This window comes from Perca flavescens, chromosome 6 (assembly GCF_004354835.1).
Source record: "Perca flavescens isolate YP-PL-M2 chromosome 6, PFLA_1.0, whole genome shotgun sequence".
Taxonomy (NCBI): Eukaryota; Metazoa; Chordata; class Actinopteri; order Perciformes; family Percidae; genus Perca; species Perca flavescens.
This window is the reverse complement of record NC_041336.1, coordinates 15,694,735-15,718,072: the sequence shown is the minus strand read 5'-3', so window position 1 is coordinate 15,718,072 and position 23,338 is coordinate 15,694,735. Positions and strand designations below refer to the sequence as shown.

The window sequence follows — 23,338 nt, the reverse complement described above, 5'->3', positions numbered from 1 at the left end:
TCTTTAGTACTAATTAGCAAATGTTAGCATGCTAACACGCTAACAGAACCCAAATTCAAGAAGATGTCTTCAGATGTCTTGTTTTTTTCCGACCAACAGTCCAAAAACCAAAATATATTCAATTTACAATGATACGTGACAGTACATGGCTCTTGTGAAATGACTGATTACTGCGTAAGATAAGTATGAGTTATTTTAATGATGACAGAGAACAAAGGGCGTAATCACGGATTAATGAAGCCTTTCATTAAGAATTAATACAAGATGTATTGTGTTTTGAAATGAAACGCTTCAAGAAAAGAAGATACATTTTGTTGTGAATATTTTCAAACAAGCATCTGTTTTCAAATTAAATTTCCCAAGGACACGTGTTTCTCTTGTGCATAGATGTGTGTCAGGGTCCCTCTTACCTGTAGCTGGATGTCTCCTCAAATATCTTCTACCATCCCTCTTTAAACAGCAATTTGTAAACAACTTTTCCTTTAGTGCCATCATCAGGTCAACTTTAATTTCAGTAAATTTAGAATGTGTGCATAACTATAATAATGAAAGAAAAAAAGTTGCTGTTTTATCTATCCTTTATATCCACTGAAGTATAAAAGACAGATAAGAAGGCTGAAGAATATGTGTTGTCTCTATTTGCAGCCAGTGAAGCTCTCACCATTCACTTATCCTAAAATAATAAAAGAAATTTACCTAAAACCTTTATTTACCACACATAATAGGCCTACATATTGAACTGAAATGTATGAACTTAATGAATAATGGCATATTCTTTATAAAATAAAATATAATAGGACATATTTTGTGTCCATAACTTGTATTATATATGTGGTAGGCCTGTAAATCTCACCAGGTGTTTTCAACATGGCAATAGATACATTATTCATTTTCAAACAATTTAATAAAAAGTTACATTTCTAATGAGTATTTCTTGTATCCTAAACATCACAAAATATGCACCACTAGAGTGGGAAAACTAACAACCTCTGCTTCAGCGTCCACAAGAGGGAGACACTATCTCAGACACTGCTCACCAAGTTCAGTATTGTCACTGAAATCTGATTGTTTTACCCATTTAAAGCTTTAGTGCGTAACTTTTTTTTTTTATCAATTAACTCATTTAGCTTTGCCAAATGAGTTGCTACAAAGCTAAATAAGACTTTACCAGCTTTACAAAACACTCTCTGTATTTCTCAGCATGGCTGTGTTTAAAAATTGTTGTCGTACGGCAACTTTTGCACGCAGAAACTTAGGTGAAGATAATAACCTCTTCTGAAGAGTCCATCATGTTTTTTTAATCCTCCGTGTCCTCCTTGGCTACTAGAAAGTGCGTGGAGGAGGGGCGGGGGCAGGGGCGGGGGTGTGTGCGCAGTGACCGAAGGCTTGTGTCATGTGGATGCAACAACATGACACAACAACATCGTCTTTGGAGATGTAGTTCTAAATGCTCAGAGTCTAGTTGCACTTTTCCTCTTCTGGCACAAGATGGCCTTGTGTTACCTAGTGATCTGAGCCACAGATGGCTACTCTCTGCATTCATCATGCTGCAGTATAAGCAATGAGCTCTGTCAAGTGTGATCAGGATGAGACTGTCTGTTAAAGAGGTAAGCCTGTGTTTTTCACAAACAATTATACTTAATGACAGAGGAAACCATAATGGTTGAGTGCCTTGACAGCTGCAAAGCACGTTAGTGTATAGTGTCAGGGTTTTTTAGGGACTTTAGACACCAAGCTTGACTTTCCGTTGCCAGCTCCACACTTCAGTAGAAAAAGGAAAGTCCCAAATTGACCCTGGTAATCAGAGCCTGGTCTGCGGGTGGGGTTGGATAAGATTGAAGACAAGGAGATGAGGTGTGATGTGTGTGTGGGTGCATTTGCATGCTTGAATACGCACATTTATGGTTTGTATGAGGGATTGTGATCAGGTAATGTGGCCACTGCAGGGCAGCTGTGATATGGCATCAAGTCAGTCAGTTTGAATAGGGCATCTTCTCTCTAAATTCTCCCTTTATTCTCCTTATTCCTGGAGTTCAAGTTCCGCTCTGAGTCTGGTGACATATGACCAACCTAAGGCAACAAATAACTGACTGACCCTGTGCATCTGATGCAAGTTGCAAAATCTGCAACCTCCAAACCAGGGTGCTAAACAATTTGGAAATAAGTATAAGGCTTACTTGAGCTTTCACATCATGTTTATTTACAATGTTATGAGTTCCCATATTTGCAGAGATAAAGAAAATGGAACATTTGTGAGTCCAGCATGTTATTACCATAGACTGTTAATATACAGTCTATGGTTATTACCAAAAAACTATTATTCAGCCTGGTCATTTATAGAAGAATACAATCAGCTGTATTGTACCACAACTGAGACAATAGTGTTTGTTCTAAAGCCTGCTGTAATGAGACAGAGGTGTGGAAATCCACATGTCTGCTCACTTGAGGCATTGAAACATGAACACAATAACATTAAAAAAAAATACCTTCCATGACATCAGTAGGCTATGAGGGCACAGAAAAGTTCAGAAAGGAAGTTTACCTTTCAAAGCCTTTCTGTTTTTGGTAGTCTTTTTCTATTTTTACATTGATCTGACAATAATACATAACAATGGTCATAGTTTCATAATAAAAGTGTACCATTCAGCAGATTGCATGTTAAAGTCGGTCTTAACTTGTTGTATTCTCACTCTATAAAGTGGGGCAGTTGGTTAGACTGGTTGACTATTGCAATAAAGAAAAAGGCAATACATTTTATAACAAGGGCCAGTTTTGAATACCTTAGCTATACTACCTGCAAAATACACTTCTCATATGTTACTTTAGCTGGGTTTGCGTTTTTACAGGTATATCTGGCAACCTGGCCACACACACAGAAACACAAACACAAACATTTCAAAAGAAGAAAATACTGACTTTAGCATTGTTGTCAAAAAAAATGGTATTTCGGCTTAACATGTTTCCTTAATATCTGATGACATAGGCTATTGCGGTCATTTTTGGATACATTTTAATACAGTAAATGTATTACATATTGCACCTTTAGCCTAACTATTAAGAGTGCATTAAAATGCAGTTGGGGCCAATGGCCCAGAGCCTTATTCACATTCTGCAGTGACGTGCACAACCCAAGAACCATGAAAAGCATCGATCCTTGAACTTCTTGAACTTCTTGAGAAATTCAGTATTAGATGTTTTGAACTTGCATGCAAAACAGACAGATGTCAGAGAGATCGGAAATGCAGAAATTATTATGAATTCAACGTCGTGTTTTCTCTTTTCCTCCCTTGCTCAGTTAATTTGCCCTGGTAGTCTCTTTGTTTCGTTTTAACGGGTACTTTCCCTTTAAAAGAAGATGAAGCAGCTACCTGCAGTTGTAGTCTACTGTATGTGCACTGGGACACACACACATGATCTACACCAACTTCTATCGGCTGTTCTTTCGAAAAATAGCCTATTTGCATGAAGAGTCAATTACTTTGAACGCGTATCTAAAACACACCAGTGACACAAAAGGAAACAGAGTGATGCTTTGATCGCTGCCCATTTGATTTCATGGGGATGGGAGAAGCGCACTTGGCCACTTTGGGTGGACTGATCCCAGCAAACTGTCACTGAACGTTGAGAGGGTTACGCGCATACACCTGAAACTTCTTCAGATCCGGAGCGCCTCGTCCCCGGTTGATGCCGAGGATCATGACCATGAACGGTGACCAACAGTCGGTTGCCGCCGCGCCGCTGGATCTGCGCACCACTAACCGAGAGCGTGGGAGCGCCGGGTCGAGGACTGCGGACTGTAAAGGTTGCTCCAAGGACGCTCGGGTGACAGGCGTCTCACCCGCACCCCCCGCGTGCACAGGGACGGACAGTTTGGAAATACACTGCCCCACGGTCCGAAGCTCACCGGGCACAGAAACCGGCGCTGCGAGTCGCAATAAGCGACCAGCGGACAAATCTCTTCCTTTTAGGAAACGCCCGATTCCCGTCGAGCCGGAGACCCAAAGGCAGTCACCGGCTCCACCAGAAAGTGGAGACCGGATTTCTCCTGCGGTAGATACGGACTTCCCATTACGAGAGCGTTTAGACGATCGTTTGGGAAGAGCCACGGATGAAAGCAGGGTCGGCACAGCACCAGTGACTCCCAGGCGTGTTGAAGAGGCAGGACAGAGTCCAGATGGATATCCCATCCGCTTTTTGTCCTCGTTTGACTACGGTAAGCGATCGTCTATTTTTGGTCTACTACCCCAGCAGTATAACTTTTTATTGTATTCTTAAGTCTTTTTTAACTCCTAGCCTATATATAGCCTAACAAGAATCATTTCTGAACTTTTTACACTTACACTTTTTTACACATCACAGTTTTGCTGTGATTGCTATAAAGTTCTCATCTGAAATATGTGATTTCTATTTTGTATGGCCAAAATAATCAGGCTGGGTGGGACATACGTGCATACAGGGTCTATGTGCACTCTTTTGAATGGTAAGACTAAGTCAAGAGACACAATTTAGATTCCAAAGGCCGAGCATGGCACAACCTGCAGGGGCTCTCTAGATAATTTGTTTTGGAATTACATTAATTATGCCATTTTGTCACTAGTGTGTCACAAGTAAAGAAAGACAGTGGAGTTGTTGATGCAGCAGCGACTGCTGAATCAATGAGAAAATGTCCAGTCAGCTATTCTGTAGCTATTCTTGTGACAAAAGTAGCTCACTGGATCAACTCATAGCTGAATACCAAACACACACCTTCATGCACAGTTGCACACTTTCTTATTACAAAAATGACTTGTTTGCCAGGGCAGCATTTTCATTGTTATGCTCATAATTTTCTCTTTTTCTTCTTCCTCTTTGCCACCTTTTATGTCTCTCTCTCCCTCTGTTTCTGTGTCATTCCTGCTCAGGTCCATACCCAGTGTACCGTTTGCCCCCTGTCGCAGAGCTGAACCACCATCTGGTCCACCCAAACGAAACCCTGCTGACTGGTATCGCTCTGGCTACACATCAAGATGAAGATGGAGACACGTATGTTGATGTTTTTAAAATGGCTTAGGTTGGAATTCCTGTCACATATCCAAGTCAATCATGCATATGGTAAACTTAAAATGTTCCTATGATTCATCCACCACATGCATTTTTTTTATTATCAGCACATTTTATTCACAACACAGTCATAACTTAGCACAATTCTCAGATCTGAAATCTTACCACATTCATAAATATTCATAGGATTTCCAGCAGATGGAGATCATTTATCGTCATTTTCTTTAGACTGAGCAGATCAAGTTCTTCAGATCAAGTAATTTTTACTATTGTGTGATTGAGAGTGTCCTAACCAGTTGTATTACTGTGTGGTTTGGTAATCTCACTCAAAAAGAGAAGAAGGCTTTGAATAAAGTGGTTTGCTCAGCCAGCAGAATTATTGGCTGCACTTTTCTGCTCCTGGAGTTCACATATAAAGCTAGACTATTGAATCGAGCTTTGCAACTGGCTAATGATGCCTCAGGCCATCCAGCAGGGGCTTTCTTTGAGATGCTTCCCTCAGGGAGAAGGTATCGTTCTGCCAAATGTTCTACTGATCGCCATTTACACAGTTTCTTTCCACAAGCTGTGATTGCTTTGAACAAAGCATCTTAAACTAGGCACTTTAAATTTATTTATGGATTTCATTGTACAGCATTTTTATATTGAGCATTTTTAATATTGAGGCTTCCTGTGGCTTTGTTTGTCTGTTTTTATGTTGTGTCCTCTGATGTGTTGACTTTGCACTTTGAGCTATTTGCACATTTTTTTTCAATGCAGGTTACACTGCAAATGGCTAATAAAGTGAATCTGAATCTGAAGTTCACATCTTGACCTGTCTAACAAAGAGTTTGAACTAGTGACCACCCGTAAGTTTAATAAGCAAAATATTACTATAACTTCTTAGAAGTAGTGACTCATCAGTTGCAAACTTGCCAAATATGAAAGTCAAACTCAGTTTAAACAGTCTAAAATTTCAAAGTCTAAAATGGATGTGTAGTGTGTTTTGGTCAAATAGTTTTCATTATAAAGGTCATACTTTAATTAGAAATGAAATACATTAGTTTCTGTACTTTGATGCCCTCTATGGTGGCAAGAAGCAATTGAAAACATGTTTTAATTATACTTAAACATGTGGGGTAGCCTGACAAGCCAGACCCACATCAATAAGTTGGGTCTGGGAACTCACCATTGGCAGGGCTCAATCCGACGGGCGGGATAAACGGTTGTCTTTCAAATTCCCTCTGCACTCATAGCCAACCAGACTAACGCTAGTTGATAGATTAAACTTTTGCTGTATGCGGTCAGCAAAACTCCGAACACATCTTCCTTTTTTAAGGAAAAAAGTGCTTAACTCCAAGTCTTCCAGAGTCGCGGCCAAACTGATTCGAAAGACCGCTGTTCGCCAGCAGCAGCAGCCATCTTCTCTGTTTTCAAGTAGCAGGGAATTCACGCGGAACCGTCGCAACTCCGCCGTCCTTATGTTAAGCCTGCCCACCGACTCTATACACGATGTGATTGGCCTGACCAGAATTTGGTTTTTCCAGCTCGCAAGCCAACGGAGAGTTGCTAGACTGACCCTGGCTGCAAATTACATTTGCTGCCGCTAGGGTGCGTCTAGATTTCTAGGCTACATGTGGGGATGAATGAGTCCAAACTAATAGAAGAGATATCGGTACACTTAGATATGCAGTATTCCGTGTATGCACAATACCAGGACTCTAAACCTATCATCATTAATTGGATCATTTAACACCTCAGGTTTTCCTACTGTGCCATGCTATAATGTCTTGCATGAAAAAGTCATGTGACATTTAATTCTGCATTATAGCTTACCAGCCAATGACATACTGCAGATCTGTACCCTGCCTCTCTGCAACCTGCCCGGCCTGACCCTTTTACTACTTGACCTGTCTTTTCAAAGGGAAGCCATTAACATTGTCATAAAAAGTGAAATTGAGATGGTCAGATACATAACAAGTCAATACAAGTGATTCATAGGGTAGACCCAAACAACATTAGTCTGACACGGTCTGACCTTATAAACAAAAGGTTTGCTGTTGCACAACCTGGATGTGGTTTGTGAGACGTCTGTAATATCATTCAAGTTTATTTGTTATGCTCTCTGTGACTCACCTGGTTCTGCATATTGAACAGATACAGTCAGTGCCCCCCTCACATCCAACCAAATTCTTTACTGTTGTTTTTCCTGCAAGGGAATCTGGTTTAGTGTCAATAAGGAATGATTCAATAAGTGGCAATGGAGACTTTGATCGCATACACTAACCTGGAAACTATAGCACTTGAGTCTGAGCTGCTTCAATAAATAGGCATTGCATGTTTGTGTTAGTGTGTGTGTGTGTGTGTGTGTGTGTGTGTGTGTGTGTGTGTGTGTGTGTGTGTGTGTGTGTGTGTGTGTGTCAAGCAACCTATAATTTTAAGTGTAGGATGGGGGGTTAGGAATGAGAATAGATGTACACAAGACACTGGAGGAGTTCTTGACACCACATGAATGCAAATATTAAACTTTAACGCATGGTTACTTTACTTTGTCTAAAGTCTTAACACCCACCCACACACTAACTGAAATCACACACACATACACACACACACACACACACACACACACACACACACACACACACACACACACACACACACACACACACACACACACACAGTCTTATGACTGAATACATAGCATGTCCAAGAATTTTATGTCTTTGATGTTGTGGTTTCAAAAAGTATCAGCATCATTTGCATCCATTTGAAACAATCTCGTGATCCATTCGAAACAATCTTGTGATGGCCAACATTAAGCCATAAGTCCCGTGACATGTCACAGCTGCTCATTGTCTCATATCTGCTTCAGAGACTCATAATCACTCTGACACATGGACTTATGGCTTTTTATTGACAGATAGTAGTGAGGAAATAAGAAGATGATTACACATCACAGAAAAAGATAATTGCCACAATAAAAAAAATACTTTTTCATTTTTTATATTTGCAGAGGTAAAAGCCTGTATATATATATTTTTTTTTACAGTGTGACTTTTTAAACACTGGGACCCTATAACCTGATTTTATCTTTCACCTTCACTTATATTGTCATTATAATAAATTGTTGACACTCCACTCTGGAGCATTTTACAAGAATGCTATCCAAATTTGCTGTGCAGACACAAAACCAAAATGAAGAACATTATCTTATTACTATAATGACTTAAGGCAACAAGACTTTGGCAAAACCCAACCCCTTTATAATGAAGTTGAGACCTTGTGTAGTACCTACTTGTTGCTTTGTGGTTGTTTTAAACTTTGAGTGAATTCTGCAGAAAGAAACATTCTCAGTCCCCCTTTGCTTTTCACACTGTCTGTATGTACATGAGTGTGTGTGTGCGTGTGTTTGTGTATGCATAATGTGAGTGACGGTGAGCATGCGATCGTCTTACGTCAATGGGGTGTTCATCTTTTTTTCTCAGCGCCTTTGAGCCCCTCAGTTTCGGGAAAACCAGTGAGGGCTCAGTTTTAAACACGATTGCGGTTTTTCTCAGGTGTCTCGGTCTCTCTCTCTCTTTTCTTCTCTGTTTTTAAATGAATGGGCTCAAAAAACCCAAACATCCGCTCCTCACTTCCTCATTTACCGCTTTCTTTCTATCAGCTTCATCTCTCTCTGCAGATGTGTATTGTTTTACAGCTCCTACAAATTAATTCCTACATGCTTCCAGTCAGTCACTGCATTTACTGTGCCTGCACAGTAACTCTATTATATGCAGTTTGGTGATACTCTGATCATTGAAACCATCATGTAAACACCTTTACTGGGTCATTATCTACTTGCAGACATAGATCATTTCAAATTACTATGGAGAACCAATACTTTGATTGTTTGTTTGTTTTTCCAGTATTTCTATTCTGCACATGCCCTGATCCAGATGTAAACATGTAAATGTTTCTGAAAAGACAAACACAAACACAAGATTAAAAATCCACAGCCACACCAGCGGTTCTGTGAGACTATACACATGCTTTGAATTAAATGCTAACGTCGGCATGGCAACATGCCCACAATTACAGATGATGGAAATACAGTTTTTAGGTATTTGGAAAAATAAAATATTATATATTTATTTATTATATAAAGTGAGCAGATCATTAAGGATTACAATTCATCCCGAGGACGACATTAATGTGTGTAGCAAATGTCATGGCAATCCATTCAATTGTCGTGAGGACATTTGCCTCAAAACCACAAATGTCGGCTTCATGGTGCAAGAGGAAAAGTCATGGGTTTTATCCTCTTGGCACCATGGATATCTGATATCTGTGCCAAATTCCATGGCAATCCATAAAATTGTTGTGATATTTCACTCTGCACCAAAGTGGTGGACCGATGGTCCCTAGAGCCATGCTACTAGCATGACCAAAAACGAATAGACGAAAAATACATTACTCTAACCATCTATTGACAGTAAACAAATTATTTCTGTTTATTGTATGCATACGGTATGTAACGGTAGTAAGTCAGACAGCCTTTTCACACTGAAGCAGCAACATAGGAAAATGCCACTAAAGTTATATGACCTGGGTCTACGCTCCCCCCTGCCCTATTTTACTTTTGTCCAACACCGCTTGCCTGTGCTATAAAAGAGTGAACACAAGTTCATAGTATCTGTGAGATTGTATGTGCTGTGTTTTAAACTACCCAAGTTTTCTGTTGACATTCACAACCCATATTTGAACAGATTAATGTTCAATTTCCTGTATCATCCATGCATTGAGCTCAAATACTGTACAAATAGTTGCTTTCATTTAGGAGCTTTAAAAGGGGCATCACACACTCACCTACTCAATAACTCTCTGACTGACTCAAGGTTAAACCTCAAATGCACTATGATGGCAAACAAAACAACAAACTTCTTGTTCATCCAGGTTTCCCCTATGAATACCTTTACCCGTAAAACCTGGAATTAGCATCATTCTTTGTGACGAACAGCAGACTATACAATGGGACGTTTCATTACGTTTCTTGTTAACTGGACTGGGTCTCTGCTTCTCTTTTATTTACTATTCACACACACCGACACATCACCTCATTGCTCAGCTGAGGGCTATTGCACAAAACCTAGATACGGTTTAAGCTGGGATTTCCCAGTTATCCTGGATGACTTAAGTATTGCCTCGATTTCACGAAAGCAGAAGCACCTAAGTTCATTTCAGTTCAGTTCAATTTTGTTTATATAGCACATTTAAAAACAACCATAGTTGACCAAAGTGCTCAACAAGCTCCAAAAATCAGAGATATAATATCCACAAACAATATACAATACAAAATCAACAACCAACTATAGAAAAAGGTCAAGATATCAAAGCTCAATTTGAATTGAAAACCAATGAATAATAGTGGGTCTTAAGCAAGGACTTGAACGTTTTGAACGAGCTATTCTTATATTGAATAGGTAAACTATTCCAGAGGTTTGGAGCAGCCACTGAAAAGGCTCGGACACCTTTGTTTTTTAACCTGAATCTGGGCACATCGAGGAGCATCTGATTGGAAGAACTCAGTGCTTTGACAATTGTGTGGACATGTAAGAGCTCCGATAAATGAGAAGGCTGACAACCCATTTAAGACCTTGAAAACAATTAATACAATTTTAAATTCAATCCTGAAACAGACAGGAAGCCAGTGGAGCATGGCCAAAACCGGTGTAATGTGGTCGCGCTTTTTGGTCCCGGTTAAAAGTCGAGCTGCTGCATTCTGGACTGTAACAACTGTAACCGACGAAGGGATGACTGATCAAATCCAACATACAAAGAATTACAGTAGTCTAAACGAGACGTAATAAATGCATGTATGACTCTTTTGAAGTCTTTGCGTAGCAGGTAGGGCTTAACCTTAGCCAAAAGTCTCAGCTGGAAGAAGCTGGTTTTAACAACAGAACTAATCTGTTTGTCAAATTTAAAAGTATTGTCAAAAAAGTTACCATGGAGATTTATTGTGTGCAGCTAGCCTGCTCCTGACCAGGCTAACAGCCAGGATTTATTAATCCTGGAGCCTTTTCTGTTCACTCAGCAGTGGTTTTACCCTATTGTTATGTACATATTGCTGTTCAGTTAGATAATGTTATTATTTTAACATTGTGACCATTGTTTTAAAAAGTATTCATGTGACAGTCGTTGGTGCTGTTATATTGCTCTATGAAGATTGCTGTTTATATTGTTAGAAGTTTGGTAAATATAGTATGGCAGTTGTTGAGATAATTAGAAAAGGCTGATACAGTTTCAAATGTGTTTTAAATGAAGTCAGTGATGAAGGGCAGTATATAAAGTTGTATACTACATGTGTGTTTCTATAATGGTTCTAACAATGGCTGACTTGTCAGAGACCAATAGATCTTTTTAGATTATTTATTTATTTTTCTATTCTTTAACAATAAAGGATCATGTATATTACTTTTCCGTATGCTTTTTATTTGCCATTCTTAGCACACAATTTGTGTTCTCTTCAGTAAACTGGGACTATCATTTGAGAGTATTGTACAATTATAAAACCTAGCAATTATAAAAACCAAACCAGGATGCACAGATAAGACTAGGTCAAGCCTCGCTTCATCAGTTATCCTGGATTTATAAATTCTACTTTTGTGAAACAGCCTCCAGGTCGACAGACCACAGGATATGTTAGACTTCATTCTGATCATTCAGTTTGGCTACGTCCTTACCCTCTATACCAAACAGGATACCGCACCATGCTGCCTTCTCTTTTTTTCTTGCAGTCTCTTTTTTTCTTTCTGTCTCTCTCTCTCTCTCTCTCTCTCTCTCTCTCTCTCACACACACACACACACACACACACACACACACACACACAGTTACACTGGGACTGTCAGTATTAATGTGGCAGGCTCGGGACTCCTTTCTGCGTCAGTGCCGCTGGGTCTGAGGTTATCTAGGGCTGTGGTCTGCCCCACTTCCAGGAACTAGAAACAGTACAGTTTCATCTTTAGAGAAAAAGAGAGATATGGATGCAGAAAGAGTATAACAAGAGAAACAAAGTCACTTTAGGCCTATATGAAGGCAACTGTTGTTACATTTGATGTTGATACATTAGTTGGGCTCAATGCTTAAAGAAATGAGTAACTATATCTGACTATGGATATCCTGTACAATGATTGGTCACTCCAATCACCGCAGGATTTATTGACAATGCAAGGGGATTTTTAGGCAAATGATGGGTGATGCTAATTGCGTGTACAGTAAATATGATAATCTGTGTTGATACTGAGCTCAGTTACAGGAACAGGGACCAGCTGAGGAAAGAACCACAACGCTCCCGTTCCAACATACAGTTCTGCTTTTCTGCTGTTCGCTCTGATGTCAGGAGCAAATCATCTGATTGTTAATAGCAGTTGCAGTTCCAACCTGCTCTTGAATAGCACCATTTAGTTTGAGTGTTGATGTCCATGCTGGCTAATTCATGTGCAATTATCCATGTATGTACACATACACACACAGTTTATCCACAATTTGCATTTATTTATAAATACACGGACATAGTAGAGCATGATTTTTTCCCTGCAAGTGAAGGTTGGCACATGCTTATGCTTCAGTTTATGTAACAGAGCAGAGGCATTATTCTGTTCATACTTGCCTTCATCAAGTTGTCAAAGAATGTGAACGTTTTCATTGTGAGTGTAGAGATTATGTAAACTGTTTTTCTCTGTAATTGGAAGAGATATTAGAGTAACGTGAAAGGCTACTGTAATAAGGCAGGTACATGAACCACCGTTTTGATAAAATGTGCAGGGATGTGTAGTTGTTGCGTACAACTGTATAGAACTTAGCACTATACGTCAGAATTCCTGTTGTTTGCTTAGAGAGGTCTTTAATCTATATTTATTTCTGGCAGGAAATTACTGTCATTAATGACTCCTTGTCAGTGGGACATGTCGCTGTGAGGAAGTGTTGCAAGTGCTTTTGTCATTATAAGAACTTATTTTCTGACTTCAAATTCTGTGCACGGGTACTTTTAACTTATCAAGAAGTGTCCCCGTTTCCTGTGGCATGATTGTCTGATTATGACTTATCCATTGGTGGATTGATGAAGCTGACTGAGTAAACCTACAGAAAGAATCTGTCAGAAACCATACAGCTTAATGGCTGGATTTTACAGCACACAGAGCAAGATAAAGAAGGAAGTGACATAAAACAACTCTGGCTCTTACTGGAAGCTGCTTCTTCTGCCAGCAAAAAACCAAATAATATGAAAACTGCTATATGGTTTTCTACAGCATGCCCTCCCCCCTGCTTAGTTTATTGCCTTTCCCTGTCCTAAACTTTGGCCTGCGTTTGTTCTTTCGCTTCACATATATACCACAGATAGTGGTTTCCCCTTTAGTCTTGATAAGGGTGTGATAAGAGCGGTGTGAGTCATGCCTGTACATCTATGGAGCTCCTTGGTACAACTGTTAGTGGGATAATTTTTTTTATCAAGTGAATTTGCTAATTCTGATACTAAAAAACTAAAGTCCTTCACAGGTTAGATTTGAAGGTCATGAAGATAATGTGTGATGTTTCATCCCAAATGAGTGATATAGACTGTATACACTGACTAAAGCAATAGTTTGATAGCTGTTAGCTTAGGATTAAGACAGAAAACAAGGCGAAAGCTAGCATGGCTCTGTCTGAAGGTAAAAAATATGACTAGCAGCACATCAAAAACTCACTAACAAACATGTTATATCTCATTAGTTTAATCCGTGCGAAAACCGTGTAAACGTAAAAAATAAGTTTGTTGTTACTGTGAGGTTGCCAGGCAACCAGCCAAGCTGTCAAGAAGTCTCTGCTCCTAGCCCAGACAGACCCAAGTGTGGTATTAATCTTCTCATCTAGTTCTCAGCAAGAGAGCAAAGAAGCCCATTTCCCAAAATGTTGAACTATTGCTTTTAATTTCCCTTTTGACTGAATTTATTGCTACAATGTGGGAATGTGATTTGTAGTGCTCTGGGTTTGAACATTTACGGACGTACTGCCATCAGTCATGCAGCACATCCTTATCACATCACCAAATTGCTGAAATTAAATGCCATGTCATTTGTGGAGATTATTGCACTTAAGATACATTTTGCACATGCTTATATATAGTATATTTATAGTCATTTTCTACTTAAGCCAAGAAGTTGAGTGTCAGTGGGTCACAATGTCAGGACAACCTGCTGCGACCCAGTTAAATAACATTTGAAATCTTCTGAAAATTTTGTCTTTCAACTTTTAAAGTAAAAAAAAAAATATGATGGGTCTGGTTTTTTGTAATTATTACAGAGCTCTCCATATAGCTGTGGTGCAGGGGGAGTTGGCCATCGTCTGCAGACTGATTCATCTCCTGCTGTGGGCTCGCAGAGGCCTTGATGTCTACAACAACCTCCGTCAGGTAAAACAAATGCACTTTAAATACACACATGCATGCACACACAGCTGCTATTATATATTATAGATGTAGAATTGAAATGCGATGGGGTTTTCTGCCCCGACAACCACAGCACGCAAAACACATTCCCCTGCTGCCTCACCCTTCTGATAACAGTAACATGGAAAAGAATGAAAGAGGAAGTGCCTTGGTTTCCTCCTTGCCTTGCACCGTGTTATCACATACTCTTACAGTCATGGTGTTTGATGGTTATGCATTGGAATTCACCCTTCCTGGTTTCTCCACCTGTTCTTGCCACAAGCCAAAGCCTTGCACATGCTGGGAAGGGCTACATGTGTTTTCCAATGTTTTGTTTTATTTTGTAACATGGTTTTCTAGTGCATTGTTTTCCCTGTGGGAAGGGATTTTCAGGGTTTGCATGTTGGGTTTACCATGTTGTGAAATTCAAAGAAGAGGATTAATCAGAGCAAATTGTGACTCCCATGAACTCTCCTGAACCCTGCACTCATATCTCATGTCTTGGCCCTAACTACAAACACGTGAACAGGCTGGAAAAGGGACATGACATAAGTTGCAAACATGTCATTTTAAACTCGTATTCCAGCACCTAATTAGCTTTTTCAGAGTCTGTCCGAAACTCCTTGTCCACCGCAACTTTGGCTATTTACAATGATATAAATACAATCAATGAACTTTGACTGAGGTGACTAGTCTTTCCTATGAAAAAGTGACTGTGCCCTTCAACATCCTGCATAGTAACCTCAACAAAAGGGATAAACTACAGTGTACTTTACTGGAATGTACACAAGGAATTGTCTTTGAGTGTTTCTCAATCCAGGGCTGTCCCAAACACTGGCCTTAAGCCAACACTCTTCCCCTCTGTTGTCTCCACCTCTTCACCCTCCTGCTCTGCATTCTGCCAGCTTTCTCTTTTTCATCCTTCAGCAGAGAAAGCACCTGAGCCATGCAGAGCTTTAGTTCTCAAGGCTGGGGTTTCACACCACACAGGACACCACAGTCTCGCTTACCAGAAATAACGCTGGTGCTATCATCCGTTGTTGTCTTTCCTCATCGCTGAGGCTTGACAGCTTAGGTTTTGTGATATCCTGTGTCTACCCTGTGTATGAAAATGCATGCACGCGACACGCACACGCACACGCACACACACACACACACACACACACACACACACACACACACACACACACACACACACACACACACACACACACACACACACACACACACACACACACACACACACACACACACACACAAACTCTCTTTTCACACGCTCACATATATTATGCCATATGCAATTATAACCAAAAAGGGAGATTTTCAGGCTCAGGGCCGTCACAGTCATTTGCCTACCAGATTATGTGGTTTTAACTGAATACCAGGCATAAAGAACACACTTCAAAAGGGAACTTTTTCAAAATATGAAGTTTACCAGACAGACCTGAACACATTTTCTCGCACTGACCAACTTCCCAAAGACAAAAAAAACAACATAAAATACATTATCCATATATTATTATATATTATCCAATATTGATGACAAATCCTGAGTTTCTGTGGTTTTGCATATGGAACTTTTTGACAGAGTGTTACTATCAGTACCGTAACTAAACAATTGTGCAAGTGTCAGTGCTTGATTTGCCTTTCACTTCATGAACTACTATGGTAGAGACAGCTGTTTGATACTCCCACACTGGGTCACGCTATCAGGCTGTGCACAAACACACAGGGTAGTAGTCAATTTTTTGCTGCTCTCTCCACAGCTGATGGTGTACTGCAAGACACTGACACTAGTGGGGTTTGGGGACTGAATCCCCAGGGGCCTCCCACACTAAAACATGCACTAATTTGCTTTAGATTAAAGTAATCCAATAAAGTGCATTTTGTTATTTCTACGTTACTGCAGCATGACAATCTGTAACAATTCAATAATCACATCTAGAAAGACATGTCTATAAATGACCACATCCTCTGTACTGTTGAAATCTTTTGTTCATATGACATTGTTTAGGTGCATGCTGGTAACATACCATTTTATTTTTTTAGTGTGAGGGTGAGGGTGTGTGTGCACAAGCGAGACATCTGTGTGTGTTTGTGTGCTTTAGTATCTCTGTTCCGAGAAGTCACATGACCCTCCCCCTGCTTTGGGCTGTTTCTCAACATACCTTGGTTCAGAGGGTAGTTTGCAGGGACTTTCCCTTGCGCGTGTCTGTCTCTGCCTCTCTCTCTCTCTCTCTCTCTCTCTCTCTCTCTCTTGTGCTGTCTCTCTGCCTGTCTCACTCTCTCACTACTGTCCTTTTTCTCATATCTCGCTGCATATATCTTAAGATAATTCAGGGTTTCTAACCATAACTGATGAACTGACTGATGCTATCAGCATAACTGTCAACAGCTCTGACGTAAAAGTGTGTGATGTTTATTTTGTGCAACAAGACTGACTTTACCCTATAGTGTTCACCACAAACAGTCTCTATCTCCTTGCCCTGCACCTTTCTTTGTGTTTGGCACTGCCTACAGCCCGGGGCTGTTCTTCATGCTTAGAAACCTCTCATATTTTTACCTCCTTCATGTTGATCCGCTCATACTCCAGGAATGCAAGTGTGTAAGGACAGACCCAAGGGAAAGAGAAGGGATTTTCCCTTGCTATCCTGTCTTTCCCCTGGACTCCCCTCTGCCGCTTCCGTTTCTTCCTCATTCCTCCATCTTCTCTTCCCACCCTTGCTCTTATCTTTGCTGGATTTTTGTTTTAGTCACTCTGAAATCCTTTACAGGAAGCCACAGCTAGACTCTGCCAACTGGCAGAGGTCTATTTTTAAGGACTTAAAGGGCCGTAGTGTGGAAGGTAATATCTGTAGTTCTGAAAATAGTTGAAGAGGATTCAACATACATGTTTCATTAGTGCTGTGTGGGGTCAAAATAGTATTATGGCTGCTTTTCACAATGACTGATAATAGGATGTCCAATTTCTCAGAGATTATGATTGTGTGTGTGTGTGTGTGTGTGTGTGTGTGTGTGTGTGTGTGTGTGTGTGAGTCACTGGATTCAGGGAAACAAGAGCTAAAGGGAGGAACACTGGCATTGACACACTGGAGGAATTCCACAGAGACGCTCTCCCACTGCTAGACTACTTTTTTCTTTTTTTTTAATAGTCTTTACTGGAACAAATCCCCAACATACACACACACACACACACACACACACACACACACACACACACACACACACACACAATACAGTACAGTAACAATACAGTAAAAGTGAAACTTGAAGCAACAATCTGTTCCTGATTGCTGCGTTCATTGTGTAACTTAAATAGTAGCTAAAAATTCCAGGTTATAATACTTCCCTTTATGACTGAACTATTGCATTGCTTAATTTGAAAAGAAAGTTGTCAGTGCCCCCCATGGCCAGAGTTAACATAATTATCAACAGGATGATACATGCTGACCTCACCCAAAGGAACATCCTAGATTGCCCAAGTGAATTCACTGAGCACGTAGTAGATTCATCCAGGAAAACACCTGGTCAACTGTGTGTACTTTTTGTTTTTCCTGTCCTTGCAGGCTGTTTGTCAGAACAGGTTCCCTTCTCATTTTAAATTACGTAATCACACAGTCTCACGCTAAGGTTGCTGCTGCTGTTGTTTGCTATGTGATATATGGTGCAAAGGTCTCATCTTTGACAGTCAGATATTTTTATGGACTTTGATGTGATTGCTGACAACTAAGAATTTTGGTATTGTGTGTGCATGTATGGGTTTGGTGTGTTGGGAATAGGTATGGAGTAAATGTGCCTGTAGGCTATCTAATGATCTTCTGATGTGTAATAACAATAATCTTACCAGAGATGGCTCCTTGTTTATTTATATTAGGTGTTGGCCCGTCCTTACAGGCATGGTTTGTATTGTGTCTCTGAACTTTAACACAAGATGAAAGGAGGCCTTTACTAGAAATAATGACATTCTTCCTCCAACCTCACTTATAATAATGTGGTAATTGGAAGATTTGTGAAATTCATACTTTCTCACTTTTGTCCATGGGTCTTATAATAGAACTCTTAACTTGTCTTTCTGGCAGCAGAATATCTAAAAACTGTGGCTTTCTTGCTGAGAGTTAGAGGATAGCACTATCAGGTTAGCTTAGCTTAGCATAAAGATAGGAAACAGTGGGGAACAGCTAGCATGGCTCTGTTCAGAGGTAAGGAAAATCTGCCTACAAGCACCAAACCAAGACTGGCATATACACTGTATATAACAAAAATATGACAAGATATGTAGGCAGATTTCATATCTCTTGCTTCATGTTAGCCACACAGACATTAGTGGTATCTTCTCATTTAACTCTCCATCAGAAAGTGTATTTTTCCAAAATATCAAACTATTCCTTTTATGGATTTGCAATTTGAAGAATGTCAACAAAAAAGCCTTGGGAAGGGACCACATTATTACATTTGCTGTAAATCATGATCTGGGATTTCCACTATTGGATGAGCATGTTTTGTCAGAACAATGACACTAAGATAGATACTTGTTTTGAAATAATGACATCAATAGTATACAGAGTAAGACATATATTTATATCACATTTTAAAAGATAGGAATGATGTCTTTTAAGGATAGTAGAGAGTGGGAGCACTGTTCAGCATTAGTGGGGGGTTCACGCTCTCTGAATGCTGTCTAGTGTGTGCTGCAGTGTGAAAAATGAAAACTATTTAAAGAGACATTTTGTGGTTATGGACCTGAATACGCTGGTTTGTCTAAACTGTCATTTTTGCTCTCATCCTCCCCCTCAGACCCCTCTTCATCTGGCAGTGATCACCCAGCAGGCAAATATGGTGGAGGCTTTGTTGAGAGACGGGGCCGACCCTGCTGCCTTGGACCGTAACGGCCAAACAGCGCTCCACCTCTGCTGCGAATATTACCAGCGTGACTGTCTGTCTATTGTGCTTTCTTGCTCCTCATCCTCCATATGCCTGGAGATCAGAAACTATGAGGGTAAGTTGTAGTCTACAGAAGAAGCTCCTTTGGTCTGTATTGCATTGAAGTTGTTCTTAACAAAGACAGATCTTGGATGACTCACTAGCTTTTCTCATTAAGTTATTCAATCTAATAGAGCCTTGTGATTGACCATTTATTCCTCAGTGATTTTTTGAGTGTTTAATTTAATGAATACAAGCAAAGTCATAATCAAATTAGGAGTATTACATTAGGATATAATAAATAGACTTTGTCTAAGCATTGCTGCTTATATAGGAAGAAAAGGTGTTGGGCACCATTGTCAGTTGTTTTTTCCACACATCACCCAGTTTACATTTACATCTAGATATTGCATACACTTTACTGTAATACAGAATAATTAGCAATACATGTGCAAGCAGAAACATGGTAAAATAGGTACACAACTACATTACTTGTTTTTTGGGGGATATAAGAAATGTGAACTCTTGTTCAGGTAAGGGGTTTGGGTTGGTTGTTTTTGGGTGTGTGGGCGGGAAGAAAAGAGGACATGTCCTTCTTATGTGGTCTGATGTGGTGGCACATTGCCTCATCTCCCCAGTATGGCTGTCATGTCACCGCACAGGAGACATTTTTAGTGTGAAAGTAACAACTCTGCGTACAGGAGAAAGCCCCAAAAATACACACAGGCTCCTCTTTCTACAATGAGCATTAGTGGAGCTGAGTTTGTATGTAGGGATCCGATCTAATGACATGACAGCAACTTTAACTGAATAACAAAGTCTACTTAATTTAATTTGAATTAATTTGAATCAGTGATTTCATGTTTTGTCAAGACTAAGAGAAGGGGGGGGCATTTTTCAGGTTTCACTTTTTTAATGGTGTATTTTCAGGTCTCCCAAACAAATGCTCCTGGGCAACTCAGCTCATTGAAAACACTGCTTCAAGAGTCCTAAAAATTATGAAGAAAAGTGAAATCATCACACCAATTCTGAATTCTCTCCACTGGCTTCCTGTGTGCCACATGATTGAGTTTAAGATGCTGTTGCTAGTCCAAAAACCTCTCAGTGAAAGAAACCTTGGTCATCTGGTAGCAGTCTGCTACAAAACATAGTAAAGCAGCATTTAGTTATTTTACGTAACATAGCTGGAAAAACACTTCCAGAAGATGATTTGCCCAAGCATCCTGCACTGTCTTTGATTTCTTCCTTTAAATCACTTTAAAATGTAATAATCCTTGTATTGTGTGTTTAAAATGTTGTATGCTGTACTTATCTTGTAACATACTTTAATACTGCATTACTTTTGAATAAAACATATGTGTGGAGTGTATGTACAAACTGGTTAATGCAGTGTGTGAATATGCATTCATCTGGATTTGTGCACACTGTATGTGTCTATGTGTACGTTTGCATTTGCTCACTGTGAAACTCAGGTTCTGGTCTGTCCCTGTTCTCAGGTTTGAGCCCTCTCCATCTGGCGGTGCTGCGTGGCCATAAAGATTTGGCCAAAATGCTGCTGGATGCAGGCGCTGACATCAATGCTATGGTCAGTCTTTGTGCTGCACTGACTCAGCACTGACCAAGTTTCGCAACATCACACAATTTTACATTTACCGTCTGTGCAGCCTCTGACTTTTCCCATGGTGCTTTTTTTTTCTCTATAATCAGGACATTAAAAGTGGCCAGAGTCCACTCATGCATGCTGTGGAGAGCAATAACACAGACATGGTCCACTTCCTCATTGAGGTAATAATGGTGTGTGGGCAGGGAAGGAGGGGAGAGAAGGTCTGTGACTCTCTTTCCAGCTCATATCTGCATACTGAGTTTCCCATTCTTTTTTTATCTTGTAGATAAGACCTTCAAAGAATTAGAGCAAAAATTTTCAAAGTTTAACTTTATTATCAGACCTTAGCAGATGTGTTGTACATGGGCAGAATTATCTTTTCTCCTTCCTTAATCTGTCCTTGTAAAGCATTTTCTCTTTTTCGTCTCTCCTATCAGATCTAACTCACCCTCTCCATGGATCTATCTTCTGTTTCACTTTCTATGCTTAGCTGTGTCTCCTCTGCCTTTCTCTATGAATCACATCTGTGTCAACTTCTTCTGTTTTTCTCTTGCAGAGTGGCTGTCATGTTAACAGCCAGTCATACAGTGGGAACACAGCCCTGCACAGTGCCTGTGGTCGAGGTCAGGTGGACACGGTGCGGCTGCTGCTAAAGAGCGGAGCTGACAGCAGCCTCAAGAACTACCATAACGATACCCCTGTGATGGTGGCCAAGAACAAGAAAGTGAGCGAGGGGATGACAGAAAAAGAAAATGTGCATAATAAAACAGACCTTGCTGAAATGTAGCTAGTTTGTTTTAGCCCTTTTTATCGTTGTGAGTTGCTGCTTCAGGACAATTCAAATAGTGTCAAGTAAACAATGAACCCTAAAAACCGTTGCCAAATTACCTCTAAATGACTTCCTTGCGATTGTCAAAATGATGTCTGTCTCTCTCTAACGGCTCTGGTTAGGCTAGTAGGAAGAAATGTTTGGAGCCAGAAATAGAAAGTAAATGTGTGTATCATTCCCTCTAGAGGACAGAGTTGAATGGTGCAGAGTTTGTTTGGCTCAAGAGTGGGTTTTTTTTGTAGATCACTGTGACAGTCACTTTAGGTCGTGCACACAAGTTTGTAAGAGACTGTACATCTTTTGCAGATAGCAGATGTGTTGCGAGGGAGAGGCTCCAACCACATAAGAGTCCAAGATCAACACTGTGTGTCTCTCTCACCCCATGGGAGCAACTTAACAGAAAATGGTAAGAAAATGGACCTACAGGTTCACACACACACACACACACACACACACACACACACACACACACACACACACACACACACACACAACACACACACACACACACTCTCACACAAACACACTTAAATCACAGTATTTAATTTGTACTCTTTGCCTCTCCTTTAGGATCCCCATCTCCCAGCCACAGTCATGGATGTTCACCTTCGACTACACCACACACCCCTCATCGTAGCACTTCTCACTCTCCAAAGACTCCATCTACCCTTGTATTTCCATTTTACTAGCTCTAAATTATTGTCCAGTGCAACTTGCAACTACCTCCACACAGCCAACCAATAAAGAGACTTCAGTGCCCATAAGGACATCCAGGAGAAGGTTCAGCCAATGGGATGAAGGAACAGCAAAAGACTCCTGAATTTAGACTTCCCTACAACCTGGCCTTCTTTTGCTGGACTCCATGACAAAAAACAGTCAAAGGTGGCATCCTTACTTGGGTTTTGATGCCTGGACAGAGTGCCTGCAGCATCTTTGCTCATCCAGCTGCTGTTGTGGTCAACCTCCTAAGGACCAAACTGGCAACTGACAAGCTGCTGCAGTGATCAGCTGGATTTCTTTACATGCATCTATGCAGCAATAGAAATGTGCCACTGCATGCAATCAAGGCTGAATGTAAAAGGACTGTTTGTAGACTGCCTGGAGATGTCAGTAAATTATGGACATTATGCCTGCCTCATTTTTTTTTGATAGATAACTAAAGAGATGGCAGGAAATGAAGGGCAACAAACATTTTTACACCCTAACTGTATCCAGTCTGCTTACTGTAAGGCTTGACCTGCTCAATATTGCACAGTTAAATTCCTTCTTTCTGCCATTTTAATAATCTATGTCCACAGTATCTTTCAGATGTTTGTGTGTGTGTGCATAGGCCTATGTGACTGTGTGTGTGTGTTGTTTTATCACTGTCCAAAGTTGTGCATATATTTTTTTATATAAAATGTGTTCTACAGATTTACTTTTGTCTTGATTTTGTCAGCTTGTCCCACAACAACACATTTTAAAAGCAGTGTTGTGATTGGTCAGTGGGAGGTCTTTTGGAACAAAACCAGCCCCCCCCAA

The 23,338-nt window shown here is 40.2% G+C and overlaps 1 protein-coding gene across 2 annotated transcripts; it reads left to right on the top strand.

The window, feature by feature from the left end:
* The first annotated feature begins 3,250 nt into the window (after nt 1-3,250).
* bcl3 (BCL3 transcription coactivator) lies at nt 3,251-23,191 on the top strand. 2 transcript variants are annotated; one of them, XM_028579428.1, is made up of 9 exons: nt 3,251-4,213; nt 4,902-5,022; nt 14,342-14,450; nt 19,260-19,461; nt 20,882-20,970; nt 21,093-21,179; nt 21,545-21,712; nt 22,124-22,223; nt 22,388-23,191. In XM_028579428.1, the coding sequence occupies exons 1-9, from the start codon at nt 3,685-3,687 to the stop codon at nt 22,504-22,506; spliced, it is 1,524 nt and encodes a 507-aa protein (XP_028435229.1). In that variant the 5' UTR covers nt 3,251-3,684; the 3' UTR covers nt 22,507-23,191. The 2 variants fall into 2 exon arrangements, with proteins under 2 accessions (XP_028435229.1, XP_028435230.1); XM_028579429.1 differs by having other exon boundaries at nt 3,252-4,213; nt 21,093-21,170.
* Nucleotides 23,192-23,338: the final 147 nt, after the last annotated feature.